A 19,246-nucleotide genomic window follows, 5' to 3' on the forward strand; every position below is an offset into this window, starting at 1 on the left:
CAGCACAGGGACCCCTGCAGCTCCCTGAGCACCCCAGCACATGTCTGAGAACAACCCCCACCCCACTGGATCACAAGGAAGCAAAGTGGCCTGGCATTGGGATTGGGACCACAGTGTGAAGGGAAGGGCTCTGAGTAGGAAGTGGGCTCATTCCCTGGGCACTGATTTCGAGAGAGCTGCTCTTCTCCTGCTGTGTCTGTACATAATTGTGCTTATTGCTGGGCCCTACACACACTTCTTGCTTTTGGTTAAGAAAACACAGAAACAGCCCATTCCCAGGGACTCCAGGCCGTGGAGAGCCCTGATTGTCCTCCAAAACTTTATAAGACGTGCAGAAACTCCACATGTACAGTCAAAAATAGGTTTACTGGAATGTCTTTAGTCACAGCTGTAAGCAGCAATACTGAAAACACCGAGCTTGTGCATTCCCATGGCAGGACCAGAAAGTCTTCTGGATTGTAAAACCCAATTTCTTTTTTTTTTTTTTTCTCTTTTAACAGGAGAGAAAGAACACCCTTGCAGTTCTCCACAGAAGAGCCAGTTTCCTGTAATATACTGGTATGTTCCTCTTCAGACATTTATCCCCTCCTTATCTCTGATTAAAGGACAGAGTCCCCTCTGCCTTCCACAGCAGGGAGCTGCTCCGACAGTATTATTATTAATATTACAACTCAACCATATATACAGATAGATTGTAGTGGCAAGTAGCCAGCTCCACAAACCAGAGACCCAGAATTCCCCAAAACAGGCGATTTGGGATCTGAATCTTCTGTTATAAAAAATAAGTCTGACAGGAGGAGCAGGTACTGGACCGGAAAGGGGCTGTTTGGCAGTTCCTAAAACACACCGTTAGAACTGGCCGCTTGCCACCTCCTCCTCCTCCTTCTCCTCGCTCCCAGGAGAAAAACAACTTCAAAGCTATATACAGATATCTCACTTAAATTACACAGCAGTTTGGATATCCCAGAGGCTGCTCCAGCGAAGCCTCCAGCGGCCCCGTCAGGAACGGTACTTCAGGACTATGGGTACTGGAAGACACAAAGGAACAAGCTCTCACCACCCACCGTCGTGAGCAACGCCTGGCCCTGCCAGGCAGCCCCCCCTGCTTCTGGAGCGACAAACACCGAGCAGCTGCGAGCACAAGTGTGTTCCCAACATCAAGCTAAAGCAATCTGCTGCCTGCACACACACTAGACAACATATCCTGTCACCTTCATCTCCTTCCAGCTTCCCAAAATTAAACCAGATGGGATTTTCCATCAGTCTCTCTCTCTCTCTCTCTCTCTCTCTCCGCCCTGCTGCCAGCTCTGCCTCTCTCTTGCTGCAGGCTGTGTGTCAGAAGGACAACAGGCCGGGAGGGCACTGCTGAGGGAACATGAACAGTTGCAGAGCTGCCCCCGGCCACTGCAGTGGGAGGAAGACCCTCCAGGCCCAGTGGCTTGGAAGTGCTGAGCTGCCGTGCTGGGCTGCCTGGATCCCTGGAGCACATCATTCTGCAGCAGAGGGATGAATTACTTCTGCTGGAAGAAGCACATTCTGGTCATTTTTAGCTGTTTGGTAGGAAAAGCAGTGACATCTGTGCTCTGGGGAGCTCCAGGAAGGGCAGAGGGCAGGGGAAGGGACCAATGGCAAAGCCAAAATAGCTACTTGGTGAAAATGAAGCAGCTTAGGAGAAGAGCGTTTGTAGACAGCAGGCTCATTGCAAGATGGCTGATGCGTGTGGAGATGCCTTTGGAAGACACTGCTTTGGTCTGAAACTTTTCCATTTCCTCCCACCAGCCCTGGCATCAGTCAGTGCCAAGCCTGGCTCAGTGCAAGGTTGGCAGGGCATTGCTGGCTTTGGTCAGAGTCAGCAGGACTCTGTTTGAGCCCTGCAGAGAAGGAGCACAGCGTGGCCCACAGGCACCACTCAGGATGGCTTAAGGCAGAGTGGGGCCTGATGGAGCAGCTCAGGTGCACTCCCCTAGGGACGAGGACCACCATGGTGTCCCAGCATGGAATGCCACGAATATTTCAATGCCAGACAAAGCTGGGGTGATCTGGAGCTACTCACCAATGATCACGAGCAGGAGGATAACCACCACCATCGCTATGATTGCCTTCATCTGCAAGGGGAGCACACAGGCATGTTACACAGGGTGCCTGGGGCATCTGCTTTAACCCAAAAGGAAGCCTTTGCCTTCCAGCATCTTTTCAGCTGGAAAGCAGAGCTTCTCCATCCCCTCCCAGGAGCAGGCAGGTACCCACCCTCTCACAAACCCACCCCTGCCTGTTCCCGTTCTGGCTCACCTTACAGTCTCGCCACCACATCTGTCTCCGGAGGTGCTTGGCTCTTTTGCTAAAAGCTGCTGCATTGTCTGATAAACTGTCTGGTAAAGGAAAGGAAAGAGGTGATTCAGTGGTGCACACACAGTCAGAGCACCCACTCCTTCTAACTCCACTGAGTTCTATGCAATAAACTCAGTGTCAGGGAAAAGACCCAACCACAGCGTGATTCACCAAAGCCCCAGCAGGTGCCAGTGTGACGCCCTTCACCAGAGCACACACAAGATGAGTCGTAAGGAATTTGCTCTGCAAGCCAGTGGACAGTGCCAGGAGACAGACCAATCTACCTTTGCTTGAAGGACCTACTAGATCACAGCACACAGATGCCCCCAAACTAACACCTCGGCACAGAGCAGCAGAAGGTGAGGGTGGAAAGAATGTTGGCAGATCTGCAGCCAAACGCTGGGAAACACCACTCCCAGGAAGGATAGAAATACAAGCCCAGGTCTGTCATTAGGAAAAGATGTGGGGAACAGGCCAGCAGAGCTGCATTTGGGGTCGCACCTGATTTATCCTGCAGGTCATCCAGCCGCTCGCCTCTCTCGATCACCTTTGTGATGTTCTCCTGCATGACATCGATGACCTCGTCCACCTGGTTCTGGACACTGGGGCAGAGCACAGGCAGCGTGAGGGAAAGAACTGAGCACCACAGGCTGAGCATCAGCTCAGAGCTGCCCAGAGCTCACCCAGCAAAATGAGAGGGCACAACAGAGGAGAGAGGTCGATGGGGTGCTGAGGAAGCCAGAGCCATGGGGTGAGTCTCCAGCAATCTCAGGAAGGGCCAGAGAACACAAGGGGCTCAGAGAGAACACTGGGAAGTCAGCAGAAAGGGTAACACACAGTATGAAAAGGCACTACTTGCTGGTGGTGGGCACCTCTGCTGCAGAAGAGCTCACAAAGGGGAAAAAAGGATAAAACCCACGCCTTGTCTTTCCACATTTCATAGAACCTCACACCACACCTTTGCTCGATAACTTGGAGTGAAATCAAATCAAGGTGCACTCCCCCTCTGGAAACTGAATTACTGAATTAAACCCACTCTGCCAGGGGCATCAAGTGGACAGCAAAGGAATGGCTGACATGAACTAAACCACGCTATAATTCATCTTCTCACAGGTTATGCAACTCTCTGGGTAGTCACTTCAGTGAGCAGTAGCCTAAATCACACCCGGAGGGTTATTAAAAATGTATTTATTCACTCCAGTTAAAAAAAAAAACACACTGGCAAGAGAGAAGAATTTTCCTGGTGGAAAAATACTGCTACATTCTGGTTTGTACTTTGGAGCTAATACACTTCTATTTTCCTGGAGAAAGAAATAAGAATTTCCTTGAGGCCCTGGGGATACAATACATTGTTTGAGACATACCGTTCCCAGAAAGTCAATGGCAACGGCAGGATCTTGGAGGCAACGCCACACACAGGGCAACAAACCAGAAATAGCTCCAGGCCACTCACTCTGCAGCAACCTGAGGTTTGATGGCTTAGGTTGCCTCAATTAAAAACGTTTAAGCACTTTAAACATACTGAAATACATCCGGCAGTAGCTAAATATGCAGCACAAACGGGCCCCTTCAGCAGCTCTCCACCTTACCCTGAGCTCAGAGCACTCGGAACGACAGGAACAGCAGATCCTCCCCCGTGGCCTGGGAAACTGGGGCCAAGGCAGACTGGGAGCAACTGGCCCAAGGCCAGTCAAGGGGGCACTGCACAACCAGGAACAGGGCTCTGTCCTAGCCCCCATGCTTCTAATTAATTAATTAGAGGCACAGGGTCACACTGACCCATTTCTCCTGCCTCCCTGCCAGCTGCCTGCCTCTCACCGAGCAGACACTTGTGCCGACCGGGAGCAGCTGCAACAAGCAAGAGTGGTCACAATGGAAAAGCATATGCCTTGCTCACATTTATTTACTGTTCCAAAAGCAGGCAAGAAAAAAAATCATTAAAAGGTTGTTTTCTCCCCAGAAAGCTCTAGGAAGAGCTCCAGCCTTTTGAATATGAAGGGGTTTCCCATCTTAGCCTTTCAGGTTGAGCTCTGTAGCACCACTGCACTGCGGCTCCCAGAGGTGGAACAGCCAGGCAACCCCTCTGAAACCAATTTCAGAGTCAACAGCCTTCATGTGGCACATGCTGGACTCCAGCAGCACACAGAAAAATTTGCTTCATTTAGGACAGCAGCAGGAAGGAACCTGCCTTCCCTGTGCTGCATCACAGAGCCCGTGGGAGCAGCATCTCTCTGAACCCACCCACACCGTGCGGCGGCAGCTCCCACCTTCCACAGGGATGGAGTTCCTTATCTGGAGGGGAAGGGCACGGATAATCCCTAAATACCTCTCAGCAGGAACCTATCCCGTGCCCAGGAGCCTGTTCTGCTCCACCATTTGCTTTTCAAGGTACGAGGTGAGTGGCAGAGCTGCCACCGTTGGGAAGGCGCGGGAGGTGGCACTGAGGGCACAGCCTGAGGCTGCCTGGGAAACACCTGGCAGTGCCCTGCGGAGCAAAGGGCCCATCCTTGGGACAGCAGGTGAGGAGGAGGAGGATGTTCTGCAGGGGGGTTTCCTTACCTCGGCACAAATCCCAGCTTGGAGTCGCCAGCAATGCAGCTCCAGCTTGGAGTGAGAGAGGAAAAGCAGAAACATCTGCTACCCCAGATGAGCCAACTTGGCAAAACCTCTGAGGCCTTAAACATCAGCTTCACAGGCAGAAGTCTACATTTGCAGTATGTAAATGTTTCTAAAATCATTTACTGGCTTGGAAGTAGAGATTTCCTCCTACAGCAGATTTGTAACCAAGTTATCCTGGTACAACCAACAAGTGGGAGCACACAAGGTTATGGTGCATCCAGGAACGTGCAGAGCAATGCAGCACCACCTGTATCCTTGCCAGTACAGGTCAGAGCCTGGAGAGGTGCTGCTGCAGTCCTGGGACGCCCCAAAGTGTTGGAGGCAAAGTGGGCAGGTACCTGACTTGAAGCTGCTGTGGTGGGGACCAGCATCTGGGAGAGACCTATGGAGCACAGACCCTCGCTGCCCAAGCTGCACCTCAGCATCCCCTCCCTTCTCACTGGAGCTGCTGACAAAACACCAAGAGCCTCTGCTCCCTCCCCAAACCTTGGGCTGGCTGTTAACTGTCTCCAAAAGAACAAAACATTTCCCAGGTGGAGAATGGAGGCACAGAGAAACCAAGGCTTCTAAACTCCCACAAATGTTGAGGCCTTGAACTTCCATGAAACACAGAAACATTTGAGCAGCCCAATCGATACCTTTTGGCATTGGATGTAAAAGAGAACCCTGGGAAAAAAAAACAAAACAAAAAACAGGAGGGAGCTGAAAGATGCCCAGTAGTTTTAAAACAAATTTAAAAATTCCCACTAGTTTGGCATGCTTGAGGCTGGAAACTCAAGAAGAATCAAGAAGAAAATATTTTCTTGCTTTATTTGGCAAGAGGGAATGAATCCTCTAATTCAAAACGTATTTCCTGTCGGGGAGCTACCGGCTTTGGACACATACACTTCATGTGCTTCACTCCAGCCAGATTTCCAAGAGAAATAAAATACAACAAATACCTGCCAGGAAAGGGAGAAAGACAAAAGCATAAAATATGTCTCCCACGACCCTCCTTCTTACTAATTACTGCAAACATGATGCTTTTAACAAGGACAGCAAGAGTACACTGTCAAAGCAGCAGGAGAACCAACAGTGCTTAGCTTGGTTTAGACTCCTCTTTTCTTGTGCTTTGCTGTGCCAGAGTGGGAGGAATAAACCTTTCCATTTTGGCCACACTGAAAACTCCCTGGGCTGTTCAGGGTGTTGTGCTGACAACAGTGTGCTGCATTCTCCAGATGCCACGAACAGGCCATGCACACACAGGATGTGCTGCCCAAGGCTGCTGCTCATCTCCAGGCTGCCTGTTTACAGCCAGCATGACACACTGCTGTTCTCCACCCCAGCCATATTAACAGTGCTGGTATTTGGGTGCAGATAACACCCAAACATCCCTCATGGTGGCAGTAACCCAGGGAAAAGGGAACAGGCTGGAGAGCCAGGGCAGATGGAAGGCACAAAGGCAGGAGGCCAGCACTGCACAGAACTCCCTGAGCCACAGCTCAGCAACAGGGTATCAGCACTGAACCGTGCCACAGATACCTGGCTTTAAGTTGCTGCTTCGTCCCAGCTGTGAGGAAAACAGCAGCCTGTGCTTCCCTGAAGCCTCTCAGTCATGGAAAGGATTATTTCCAACAATGATTCCTGTAAACATGGTCTTGGTATCACCTCTAAACTAAAGGCTGCGCTGTGGCTGGGCCCCACTGCACAACCAGCCAGCTGCCATGAACAGCCAGGCCCTGGGAAGCTGCTGTCAGCTCTTGCCTTCAAACCATTCCTCAAACTCTCCCCTTCCTCAGGGCCTACAGAAAGACAGAGCCAACAAATCCGAGCTCTGAGGCCAGGGATGCTGGGCACCCCCAGCACAGCAACCAGGGAATCACAGGGACCAAGACCCGGCTCCTGGGATACCCCAGCAGTGTGCTGAGCCTCAGCACCAGCAGGAACCTGAATCCAACAGCACAGTCTCCAGAGGGCACAAACAGCAGCAATGAAACAAGCCAAGCAGTGCGAAAAAGGGGGTGATTTTAGCGGTGCTTTTGAAAAGATGGCCTGTGATTAGAGGCTATTGATCTAAATAAGAGAAATGCAGGTGGAAGATGAACACCCCACCTTCCCCTGAGATGGCACTAACAGCTGTCACACACACCTTCAGGAAAGGCAGAGAAAGGAGTTCAGCTTTCCCTTACCTGTTCTGGTAACTCTGGGGGAAAGGATAAAAGCCTGTAAAAGCTGCCTTTCAGTTCCAGCCCACACTGGGAATGGGAGGTCTCAGAGGGAGCCCAAGGGACCCCATGTGGCCTCTCAGTTACCAGAGGAGAGTCCACCCTAACCAAGCAGCTTCCAGACACACATCAGGAGGAAACACAGCGTGGAGGGGACTGACACTTCCTCCTGCCACTGCTGCCGACTGCAGTTCACCTCCTTCCCCTCCGAGGTTTGCAGTGTCCCCACAGCTGAGCCAGCCTTGAGGGTCTCTGCCACCAAACTCCATCCTCACTCAAGCCCCTTTGCTCCCAGTGACAACTAGGAAAAGCTTCCAGCCTTGACCCTCACATTCAACACGTTCCACACCTTTGCTCCCATCACTTTTTCCTCCCCCCAGTCCTCCATCCAGTTTCCTTTTACGCCTGTCTACACACCTCGTTCCTCCAGCCCTGTACAGCTCTCTAGCTTTGCCCAGCTGTGCCTCAGCTCTCCAAATGCTCAATTCCTCCTTAAAATGTCTTTTGCTTACAGGTTTTCAGCAGCAGCCCAACCCTGTCATTGTTGAAATCAGAATAAACTGGTTCACTGAGAGACCAGGCATCGATTCATCGGCACAAGATCAGAAACTTGACAATGAGCTCCACGACAAGGAGTGATGAGTGCATGGCACAAGTGCTTATTAAACAAAGCAATCAGCGCTGATGAGAGCAGAAAATAAACACTGTTCTCTAACAGATGCTCCAGATACTGGATAGATGTAGCCACTTGCTACCCCAAGAGACATATTCCATGCCAGGTCCACTGTCCAGGCAATCTCTGGCAGTGGGCAAGTCTCAGGGGCGTTGGGCACGAGTCACATCACAACTCTGGACCCACCAGTTCCTGGCTGAATGCCTCTTTCATTTTCCTTCCCCTCCACAGGTGCTGTGCCATCCTCTACCCAAGCCCCCACTCCTGTCTCCCAGGCCAAGACCGTGGGAAGAGAAGAGCTCCTGTTTTTCCCCACCACACAGGGAAAGCAGAAGATACTGCAATTCCTTTCCATCAGAGGAGGATGAAGGGACAGACATTATACCCTCTCCACCTCATTTACTCCCAATCAGCCTGGCTGTGCCCTACAAGGAAGGCTTTATCCACTCTGGCTTATTCCAAGGATCAGATCCCTGAAAACTCAATGCACAGTGAGCTGCCCCTGCCTGTGTTGTATCTGAGTGCCCTTTGGCCCCGCGGGTACCGTGGCGAGCGGGCACAGACAGGCACTGCTTGCTGCTGACACTGGCTGTGAGTCATCCCAGAGCTGCACCGGCATCTTCCTGCCATGGAAAACAGCCCTCATGGAGAGCCACGCTCAGAGCCAGTCTGAGCAGCCCAGCCATCACTCCCCACACAGAGCCCTGTTCTGGCTCCCCAGAGGAAACAGGGCAACACAAAGCAGGGGGCTGAGAGTGCCCCCACACTTTTAATTACAACCACATCCCTCATAGCAAAGGGCAGGGAAAACTGGAGCCCTGAACAAGCATCCTCCAGGAAATGACTCGATGGGAGGAGGATCCAGTGTGTTCACTCTTTCCTTCTTGCCCTAATCCTCCTCCAGCTGTAATAGTTTCCTGTTTTCCAGCTGCTCTGACCCCACTGAGTCACTGCTCATCTCCAGGTCACCTCTATCAGGTTTTTATCTGGAGAAGAGGCCAGAGGACCAGCTGCTGCCCAAAAACACAGTGCTGGTGTGTCCCTGCCCAATTGCTTTCCTGAAACGTTCAGGAGCACATTACAGGATGAGGAAAAAAAAGCCACAAACCAATAAAAAGTTGTGCTAGTGAAGGCTAAAGTTCAGGGCTCCAGAAAAAGAGCCTCACCAAAGCATGGAACAGCTCACCACCAGAGCCCAGCAAGGGCTGCAGAACCTCCACTTAGCTACTGTGATAGAATCTCATCCCTTTGTCTTTGTTAGGGCTCAATTTCTTGACACCTTGCATCAAATCTCAGATTTCCTTTAGCTGTGGTCACGTAGGGTAGGACATAACAATTAGAAGAAAGCAGGCACAAGGAACGTTCCTGTTAAGAACTACACAGAAACACTTTGGCAAAACAGCAGCAGGGGCTCACAGTGCTAGAATAAATTATTATCTGTGTGACACTGAGGAACAACAACTTACTGCCTGATCTTGTCATTCCTGGGTCCAAACCTAGGTCCAGAAGGCCCCCTCCTGCAGGCAGAAAAGATCAGTCAGGATGGCGGATACAATGAAAACATGTTTTTAACCAAGACTCAAAAGAGAGAACAGATGCCTGGTGGATGAAGGATTGTTTTCATAGCTCCCACGAGTCCCTCCCCTGTCTGAGGATAAATGGGACACCCCATCGTACAAAAGGCCACACCTATTAAGACTTAATTCATGCTCAATGCCAAGGCTCTGGGAGATCATCCCAAAGGAATCAGAGGTTTTGATTCCCAGAGATGGAGGCAGGCAGGACATTGCATTCCCTACAGCAGCCGTTCAGGAACTCACAAGAAAAAGTCTTCCTCTTCATCTGAGTCTTCCTCCAGCAGGTTCCTCTGCAAACACAGTAAAAACAATCAGTAACCACCATTTCACACACATTTCCAGCTCTTAGGATGGAATCGGCATCCTTTGCCTGCAGGAAGGCCCTCTCTGCTCAAGGGACAGTCCCCAGCCCTGCACCCAAAAAACATCAGTGTTGCTCACAGCCACCCTGTGCCATCCCATCCATGTGGGAAGTCAGATCCACACCAGCTTTGGAGGACATGGTCTCTCCAGCCACCTGATAGGAGCAGGTGTAAGGATAAGCACAAGGAAACACTCTGGGCTCCCTGGGCAGGGAAGCAGAGTGGTCTGACGGCTCCTCTGCTCCGCTCAGATTTGCTGATCCCACTAGATGGTCCAAAGGCTGATTTTTAAGAGCAATCCCACAGTCCCACTGAAGCCTGAAAGTTTTGGACAAAGACATTTACTACAGTTTGTTTCTCCTATCAGGGCAGCACAGGTTTCCCAAATGGAGCTTAGGGCTCCTTGAAACATCAGTTCAGGGTCAAAAATAGTCAATAGAGGGAAATGCCACACTCAAGGCAGGGGCCCAGGGACACAGCTGTGGTCCTTGAGGTACCAACAGCTGCTGCTTCCCCTGTGCACAAACTCAGGCCCCCACCTGCAAGCCTGATGCTCTTATTTCAAAGCCCCCCTATATTTCCACCCTTGTCACATTTCGTCAATCAACCTAAGCAACCCCTGAGACCCTGCAATAGTTCCAGCCGCTGCTTCCCGCAACGATGAGCAAAGCGCTCCTGGAACGCGGGATCCTCATCTCACCGACAGCTGGTGGGAGCTGCAGCAGCGCTTAAGACCACGGTCTAAACTGAGTTTTAGCACAGTGTGACCCCAGGACAAACACGCCAGGTTAAACCTGCTTTGTCTAACCCAGGCAACTGCACCTTTGTGACCCGTACCCACAGCCTGGACCGTCAGAGGACCTTGGCGACAGGGGAAGAACTCAGCTGTAAACCCAGGGCGGCTTCACACGAGTTCCCCGGCCGGCTGCGAGGCAAGAGAGCCGGGACATGGCCCTGCCAAGCTCTGCACAAGGGCGGGAGGCCGCAGCACAGCGGGGTCTCACGGCCACGGAGCACAGGAACGACAACAGGTTCCCAGGGCAGCCCTTCCCCCCTAAGGTGGCTGATTTTACCCCACGGTCACCGTGATGCTCGCACAGCCCCTCGCTGACCGAACGCCGCTGTCCCAGCGCTCCGGGCCCCGCAGGGTGCGGCGGCACAGGGACCCCCGGCCAGGGACCCGCACCGGGGCACCGACCCGGCCACCCCCCGGGACCCCGCAGGGGCGGCACTCACCCGCTCGCTCTTCACCGAGCCCGTCACCTCGTCGTCGTTCAGGTGCCGCTTGAATTTGGGCGGCATGGCCGCGGTGGGGATGCTTAGGGGGGGCGGCGGGGAGCGGCCGGGTCACCCGCACCGGCGGGCCCGGACGGGTGGAGGGGGAGGGACGGGAGGGGACAGGCCAAGGCAGGGCAGGGCAGGGTAGGGTAGGGCAGGAGAGGAGAGGACAGGGCAGGAGAAGACAGGGCAAGAGCGGTGACCGCGCTCGGGCCGGGCCGGCGGGAAATGGCCGGTGCGGCGGAGGGGCCGCCGTCACATCGACCGCCTCGGCGCTCCGCCCGCTGCGCCGAGCGCCGAGCTACCGATGAATGGGCGGGGCGGAGGCGGGGAAAGGGCGGGGCCTGTCGGGGGCGGAGCGAGCTCCGGGGCGGGGCCCTGCCGTGAGGGGGCGGGACCGGGACAGGCTCCCTCGGCCCCATTCCCGTTCCTATTCCCATCCCCATTCCCATCCCCATCCCCGCGCGGCCCCCGGGGGCTCCGCATCAGCGCCCGGCGGATCCTCCCCGCCCGCGGCGGGGGCAGCTCCTCCCGCCTCGCCCCCGCCGTCACCCCTGGCACACGGCCCCGCGGCCGCCGAGCGCGGCCAGCGGCCCCGGGGAGGCGGCGGGGGCAGTGCCGGTGCCACCGCAGGCATCTGGAAGGCTCCTGCTCGCCCGCCCCCCGCCGCCCGGACCCTCTCCCCTATAAATACAGGCGGCGGTGCCCGGCGAGCACAGAGCGTGGGGCCATGCTGGGGCTGTGGGTGCTGCTCTGGGGGTCCCTGGCCCTGCGCGGCCGCGCCGACACCGCGTTCCTGCGCCGCGCCCCTGACAGCGCCGGGCACTGCACCTACTCCTTCACGGTGGCCAGCCCCGTCGAGGCCGCCTGCCCCGAGGCTGCCGGCGGCGTGCCCGAGCTGCGGGCGGAGCTGGCCGCGCTCGCTGCCCGCCTGAGCCGGCTGGAGAGCCGGGAGCGGGCAGGGGGGGGCGCGGGGCCCGGCGGGGCGCGGGAGCCCCAGCAAGTGTCGGCGGCCGTGCGGCTGGAGGCTGCCTACGGGGAGCTGCTGCGGGCCAAGGCCCGGCTGGAGGAGGAGAAGGGGCAGCTGGAGCGGGAGAAGGAAGAGCTGGGCAGGCGGCTGGAGAGCAGCGCCCAGGAGATCACCCGGCTGCGGGCCGGCCGCTGCCCCCCCGGCAGAGACGGGCCCGGCCGCGACACCCTGCGCCCCCCCGGCAAGGGTAAGTGCCGGGGCCGGGACCTCCGGGCGGCCCTGCCACCGGCTCTGCACCAGGGCTCCCCACGGGCGCTGGGCAAGTCCCTCTGCAGCCCCCCCGTGTGGGGCACCCACTACTGCTCCCCACTCTTAGAGACCCCGTGGGCTCAGCCCTACCGGAGGGTCGCAGCCCATCGCACCACACCCCCAAAAGCAGCGCTGTCAGCCAGAGCCTTCCTCGTCCCTTCACCTGCCCTGGAGCAGAGCGGGGTCACAGGGCACTAGTCCAGGGAGATTGATTTAGTTCAGGAAAATTAAACCACACTCTTGGAGGGGAGGGGGGGGGACAACAGATGTGCCCTGCTGCAGTGGGAGGGGGCCTCAGGCTCCCGACCGAGGAGACACGGGCATTCCGGGAGGCAGCGGTCGGGCACGGAGCCCCCGGTGCGGCGGGGGCAGTCACGGCAGTGAGGGGGGCTGGCCCAGCCCTGCTCACACTGCGCTGGTCCCACTGCAGCGCCCCGCTGGGAGCCGCAGCCCCTCACCTTCCAGGAGCTGCAGTCGGAGCGGACGGAGGTTCCCGTGTCCCGGCTGCTGGAGGAGACGGCGCTCGGCCGCCCGGGGGGCGCGGACTCAGGTACCCCCCCGCCCCGCAGCTCCGGGCACCGCCCGGCCCCGCCGAGGGGCCCGCGGTGATCCCCCCTCTCTGCCCTCCTGTCCCGAGCAGGCTGCGGAGAGCTCGTGTGGGTGGGAGAGCCCGTGGTGTTCGGCCGGGCGGACTCCATCGCTGGGAAGTACGGCGTGTGGATGAAGGACCCCGAGCCCGTGCCCCCCTTCACGCGGGACACCACGTGGCGCGTGGACGCGGTGGGCACCGAGGTGCGGCAGCTCTTCCAGTACGAGGAGGCCGAGCAGCTGGCCCGGGGCTACCCCGCCAAGGTGCACATCCTGCCGCGGCCCCTGGAGAGCACGGGGGCCGTCATCTACCGCGGCGGGCTCTTCTTCCAGCCCCGCCACTCGCGCTCCGTGGCCCGCTACGACCTGCGGGGAGAGACCGTGACGGCCGAGAGGGAGATCCCCGGTGCCGGCTACCACGGGCAGTACCCCTACTCCTGGGGCGGCTACACCGACATCGACCTGGCAGTGGACGAGACGGGGCTCTGGGTGATCTACAGCACCGAGAGTGCCCGGGGGGCCATCGTCCTCTCCAAGCTGGACCCGCAGACGCTGGAGATCCGCCGGACCTGGGAGACCAACATCCGCAAGCGGGGAGTGGCCAACTCCTTCCTCATCTGCGGCACCCTCTACACCGTCAGTAGCTACTCGGCTCCCAACGCCACCATCAACTTCGCCTACGACACGGCCACGGGCGCCAGCCGGGCCCTCAGCATCCCCTTCGAGAACCGCTTCCGCTACCTCAGCATGCTGGACTACAACCCCTCCGAGCGGCAGCTCTTCGCCTGGGACAGCTTCAACATGGTCACCTACCCCGTGCGCCTCTCCCAGGCGTGAGCTGGGGCTGGGAACGCGCCGCCTCAGCCCCCGGGACCCCCGTGTGTGCCTTGGCATCCTGCTTTGCTCCGCAGCTCCCCCGGCACGGCCGGGAGCACCGGCCTTGGACAGCCCCGGGTGAGGGAGGGGCCGCCCGGGTCTCTGCTGGCACCTGCAGCGACACCCCCGTGCACTCGAGGGCAGCAGGGAGAGATGAAGTGCTGCTCCAGAGCCTGGCGGAGCCAGAGAAACCTCTCCCCAGCCTCGGTGGGTTTCGGTTGGGTCACCGCAGCACCCAGCCCGGAGCTACTCAGGCAGGGTGAGGGCTGGGCAGGGCAGGTATGTGGGGGGAGCTGTCCAGGAGGGTCAGCCTAAAAATACCCCCTTTTCGTGGCTGGGAGCAGCGATCCCCTCTTGCAAGGTCGGGAATCCTGTCTCCAGGCTCCAGCCCTGCAGAGCTCCCGTGTGGAGAGCCCACAAACCCACTGCGTCCCACACCAGCAGTGCCCAGGGGCATCCTGCAGCTCAGCCACCTCCAAATTATCATCCAGCAGTATCAAAAGCAGCAGGTAATATGGACACTCATTGCACAAGCCTTGTTTTATCGGGGAAAAGAAAGCAGCCAAGAGAGCAGGGGTGGGGAGTGCTGGCAGAGCATCCTGCAGCCAGGGGGCCTCTTGGTGCATCCAGCCCCTCCAAGCCACGTGCTTTGGCTTTGCGGGCCGTGCTGGGCCAGCAGCTCTGCCCACAGCAGTCCAAAAAACGCTGCTTTATCAATTTATTGTGGAAATTTCCTAAGAGGCTTTTTCTTTCCCTCCCCCTGGCATTTGGGGCAGCAGCACCCACAACCCCCAGGGGCTGTGTAGGGTCCTGGCCCAATCCACGCTGCCCAGCACCACTGCTGCCTTGCACCTTGTCTTTCCAAGCCTCATCTAGGGGGAAACCATGAAGCCTGGGGTAGGAAAAGGCCACATTTAAGAGGCAGCTTCTGACAGAAACACACCACGTGTTGGAACGAGTGAGAAAGGAGAGAGAATACAGTGGGACACTTGAGATGGTCACCTACAGGGATTGTCTATGCTTCACCCCACTGCTGTCCTCCTAACACACTGCTGTCCTAAGTGTAGCACTGTATTTACATATAGAACATAATGAAGAACTTGGCTTCTGTGTCATCCCCACGCTTTATTTTGGAATATGTGAGGGTTGTAAGAAGTGAGACTGGCTCTGTGCATAAGGGGTGTGGTGAGCCAGAGGGTGGGCAGGGCAAGATCGGGGGGCAGTAAAGCCAGGGATGACCCAGGAGCAGGCAGGGCCTGCTAGGCTCTCTAGCCCCGGGCAGAGCGAGGCAGCAGCAGCCAGACCTGCCCGCAGGGTACTGACCTGCCCCAGCCAGGACCTGCCCACCCAGAGCAGGAAAACCAGGCAGGGGGGATGAGAGAAAGGCATTTCTGTCCCAGAACAGGGTGGGAGGCGAGGCTGCACCCCCCTTCCCCCCGCAGCTCCCTGGGGGTGTGAGCTGCGCCCCAGGATGAAAGGCAGGGTCTGTGCAGAGCCCCGGGGAGCAGCAGCACCTCGGTGAGCCCAGACATTGAGGGCAGACAGCCCTGCCCCACCCCGGGGCCTTTTCAGGCTGGGAAGTCCATCCCTTAATTGACTAAAAAAATAAATGACGGCAAGCCAGTGTACACAGGATTTCCAGAGAGCTGGGCTGGAGCTGGACAGTGCTGAATACACAGCTTTACTTAACAGGCTTTGGGAAAACAAGCCCTCCCCCCTCCTGCATCCCAGCAAGAAGCCAGCCTGAGCCCAGGGAGGGTGGTGGATCTGGGCCCAGTCACACTTAACCCCCTTCTGCTCCTGCCCTTGAGAAAAGTTACAGTCTTTTCACAGCCTGAACATTATAAAGGGGAAAAAAAAAATTAATTACCCAAGCAAAATAGCTCCCTCATTTCTGTGAGGTTCAGCACAATTCTTTCTGATGATCAGAGTCCTAGAAAAGAGATTAAACACCAAATCCCACTCAGATTAAAAAAGCAAGAGCTACTCCAGCGTAAATAGCCGGGGCAAGTTATCTGATTAAATGTCATAAAAATATTTGATGAACTGGGGTCAGTGACTGAAAGCTCCACCTGGCCTCAGAGGCAGCCAGGGTGGTTTGGGGTTTTGGGGAGAGACACACATCAAAACTGGGTTATTTGGAGGCATAAAATGCCCAAGAATTTGCTTTTCATTAAGTTTCTGCAGAAACATTACCCTTGTTCAGCTCTTTTGCAAGAAACAGCCCAAAGCCTGGTACACTCCTGAAGTGTGGGAGATTTGTCTGACTTCCTAGTTACCACAGAACTGACTTCCTTTATTACCACAGAATTTACCATTCATCCTTTCAACAGCATTTCCTTAAAAATAGAATACTCTGGTGAATGAGTTCCCCTTTTTGGGGTAAAACAGGCAGATGACAACCTCAAACCAAGGAAACATCAGCACAGCTCAATTAACTTTACAGCACATTTATAGATAAATGAGTGTCTCCATTCACCCAGTTCCCCACCCCCTCCCTCCTTTCCCTGAGGGTTCACCGCAGTTGTGCTCTTGGGGATCCTTGTGAAAAAGGTCATTTCCCTGCAGTGTTACCTGCTTGGAGGTTCTCCCTGCCCATTCCTCGTCTGTGGAATACAGAACCTTTTATTTACTGCAATTGCTGCAGTTCTACCCCCAAACAGAACCAACCTGGGCAGGGCTGCTGCTTCCCAACATGCTGCGGGGTGAGGCAACAACACACCCCTGACCAACTGCCCCACTCCCCCCAACACCCCTTGCCTGGCTTTCCCTTTCCTCAGAGTGCAGAGCCAGCCAGCACCTTCTCCCAGGGCAGGAATTACTTCTTGGACACCAAACATGAGTATGTTGGGAAGCAAGTTCCCCCCAGTGGCAGCTGCCCGTGTCCTGCCTCCCACACCCCACACCCCACACCCCAGGGCTGGGCCTGGGGAGCTGGGCAGGCTCAGGCCACGTCTCCCTCTGACAGGAAACCTCTCGCCTTTATCCCGGGGTGCTGTCACTCACCAGCCGGGGACATCCCGCTCTCCTCTGCTCCTCCCCAGGGAACAACCAGCGCCAGGAAACGCTGGAGATGGAATATGTGGCAACCACACCCCTCAGGCTCCTTCCATGGAGAGCTGGAAGCCACATCCTGGGAGACCTTCCCTGCAGAGGGAGCGTGGCAGTGCTGGGGGCACAGCAAGGAGCTGCTGCAGTGCTTTCCTCCCGCTTCCCCTCGGCACACCCGTGTCCGTGCCTGGGCTCCCGTCACATCCTGCAGCGCTGCACCAATCACAGAGCACCCGGGGCTTTATTTAGAGAATACTTTATTAGTTTCTGTAATCAAACCCATGTAAATAAGACCGTACATATTTCATACAGTGCGTTACCCCTGTACAAATGGAAAAAAAATTAAGTTTAACATTTCTAGACCAATATGGCTGTTAATTTCTGTACAATGCCAACTCACACTACAAGTGGGATACTTTTTTCCAAAGTTGACATCACAGCTAGAGTTTCCAAAAATTCAAATTATATATATATTTATATAAAAAGATAACCAATAGCGATTCACTAGGCATCAATAGCAGCAACAGCCTTTCCAGCTTCTGCAGTCATTTGAACAAAATTATACACATTAGACTTTCAACTCTTCCTTCCAAAAAATGTAGAAAAAAAAAAAAAAAGGAAAAAAAAGGAAAAAAAATCCCAGAAAAAAACCAGCAAATTCTGCTACTGATGTGGTACCTGGTGCTTTTTATTAGCTTTTTCAATCATTGTCTGGAAAAAAAACCTCTAGAATAACATTATTAAAAACAGCTCCAGTATAGCACAGTCACTACTACATATCATAAGCAGGTACAGGATATCTTACATTCACAGAAGTATCATACAGTACTGTCCTACAGCTAGAATACTAGAGGATACAATTAAAAAGGCATTTATTTGACTTGATTCTACTTTCCAGCACACTGTGGGCAAGGAGGTGGTGCGACTCAGCTCTGATATGAAAATGCACCTTTGAGATAAACTCTCGTTAATCAGTAAGGTTTCCGTAACTCTCGTGGCACAGTTTAAGTGCTCGTTGCTGGATCACAGACAGAAACTGGAACCGTTTAGAGACCACTCGCATCATAGAAAGACACCTGGACAGGGGTGAACGGAACAAACCTGACTATCGATGCAACGAACCTTTCAACTCCAGGGGTGAGAGCCACTGAGGGGGCAGCGGGTGGAGAGGACACAGGTGGCCAAGTAGCATTTTCATATGGTGATCTAAATGCAGAATATTGTCATCCAAGCAGCAGCAGCCAGCAAAGCACTGCCTCCAGAGGGAAATCCAACACCACCAGCATCGCTGTGTTGCGGGAGGTTTGACCTCGCCGGCCATGGATCCCTCTGTTTGTTACAAGATAGAAGCTTCTTAAGTCGCTAAAAACTTAACACACATTACTTGGCCCAGCACCATCTTCAGAACTGCATGTTCTCCTACTCATGGGTTTATAAAAAGATAAATAGCAGCTGAAGATCAGAGCCTGAAGAAAATAAGAGAAGTCATCGTGTCAGCCAGGAACATGCCTCCCCACCACCTTCTTCCCTGCCGTTGCCACTTCTCCGCGTTCTCACTGTGGGAAGCAGAAGGTGTGTAAGCCAAACCACGCACACGTGTGGAACGTGCACACAGAGCAGCCTTCATGCTGAGAGAGGAGACACGAACCCCCAGAGCCCAGGAGCTCAGCTGGACACCCAGTACTTTGCACCTGGAACTGCTGATGGCTCCCGTGCCCCTTCAGGCTGCTCGGAGCCCCCAGGGAGAGCAGGCTGCTGCCTCGGCCTTCAGGCCACAAACTCATGCTGCTGACACCTCGCCCACCCTCCCCTCTCCCCCCTCCACGGGAACACAGCCTCTAAGATTTAGTTTCCTCGGTTTTGATTGCCTGAGGTTTGATTGGTCCAGTTCTGACAGGTTTCGGTGTGGCAGCGGGTGCAGGCGTGGGCTTCTCCTCCGTTTTGTCCTGGCAGACTCCCGAGGAGTCAGCGATTGCCTCGGGGGCTTTGCTCCCGTTCTCCTCCACTTTCTGGGCTTTGCCTCCTATGGGTTTGTTCTGCTGCTGCTGCTGCTCAGAAAAGAACCTCTGGGTGGACTGAAGTACCTCTGCTCTCTGCTTTGCCTTAAGAGAGGGAGAAAATAAGTTCACTGAAGAGAGGGCATTGGAACAAGAGTGACTTCACAAAAGTACTTCCTAAACAAAAGGGAAAGGACTGACCACAGTGGCCAGACTTTCCTAGAAAGGCAGTGTCCATCCAGTTGCTTTCCAGATGTCACCATGGGTGCTTGGCTCCTCAGCAGTAGCTTAACTTCGTGCCTAGGCTTCCCTTCCTCTTCCTAATCCTGCCCCCGGGAAAGGAGGATCAAGGACAAGGGTCTGAAGCATTATCCAACATCTTTCTATGCCACTACTGTTGCAGAGCTTTGTAAG

The 19,246-nt window shown here is 55.1% G+C and overlaps 3 protein-coding genes across 9 annotated transcripts in view; 1 reads left to right on the plus strand and 2 right to left on the minus strand.

Moving 5' to 3' along the window:
* Positions 1-347: 347 nt before the first annotated feature.
* Positions 348-11,162, minus strand: VAMP4 (vesicle associated membrane protein 4). The gene is made up of 7 exons (XM_027895883.1): positions 11,000-11,162; positions 9,645-9,691; positions 9,291-9,341; positions 2,830-2,930; positions 2,290-2,369; positions 2,054-2,105; positions 348-1,028 (listed from the first exon to the last, which is right to left on the minus strand). The coding sequence occupies exons 1-7, from the start codon at positions 11,063-11,065 to the stop codon at positions 1,000-1,002; spliced, it is 426 nt and encodes a 141-aa protein (XP_027751684.1). The 5' UTR covers positions 11,066-11,162; the 3' UTR covers positions 348-999.
* A 407-nt stretch (positions 11,163-11,569) lies between these two features.
* MYOC (myocilin) lies at positions 11,570-14,039 on the plus strand. Its single transcript, XM_027895880.1, has 3 exons — positions 11,570-12,258; positions 12,751-12,870; positions 12,961-14,039. Exons 1-3 carry the CDS (start codon positions 11,772-11,774, stop codon positions 13,743-13,745), a joined length of 1,392 nt encoding a protein of 463 aa, XP_027751681.1. The 5' UTR covers positions 11,570-11,771; the 3' UTR covers positions 13,746-14,039.
* A 3,036-nt stretch (positions 14,040-17,075) lies between these two features.
* The window catches only part of PRRC2C (proline rich coiled-coil 2C), a 68,052-nt gene continuing 65,881 nt past the window's right edge, over positions 17,076-19,246 (minus strand). For all 7 annotated transcript variants that reach the window (XM_027895868.1, XM_027895862.1, XM_027895865.1 and 4 more), the window contains one exon: positions 17,076-18,937. In XM_027895868.1, the coding sequence (XP_027751669.1) occupies positions 18,674-18,937 (264 nt within the window). In that variant the 3' untranslated portion in view covers positions 17,076-18,673. The remainder of the gene's footprint in view (positions 18,938-19,246) is intronic.

Source organism: Empidonax traillii, unplaced genomic scaffold, assembly GCF_003031625.1.
Source record: "Empidonax traillii isolate 1590-97213 ecotype Southwest subspecies unplaced genomic scaffold, ASM303162v1 scaffold474:size1423191, whole genome shotgun sequence".
Classification (NCBI taxonomy): Eukaryota; Metazoa; Chordata; class Aves; order Passeriformes; family Tyrannidae; genus Empidonax; species Empidonax traillii.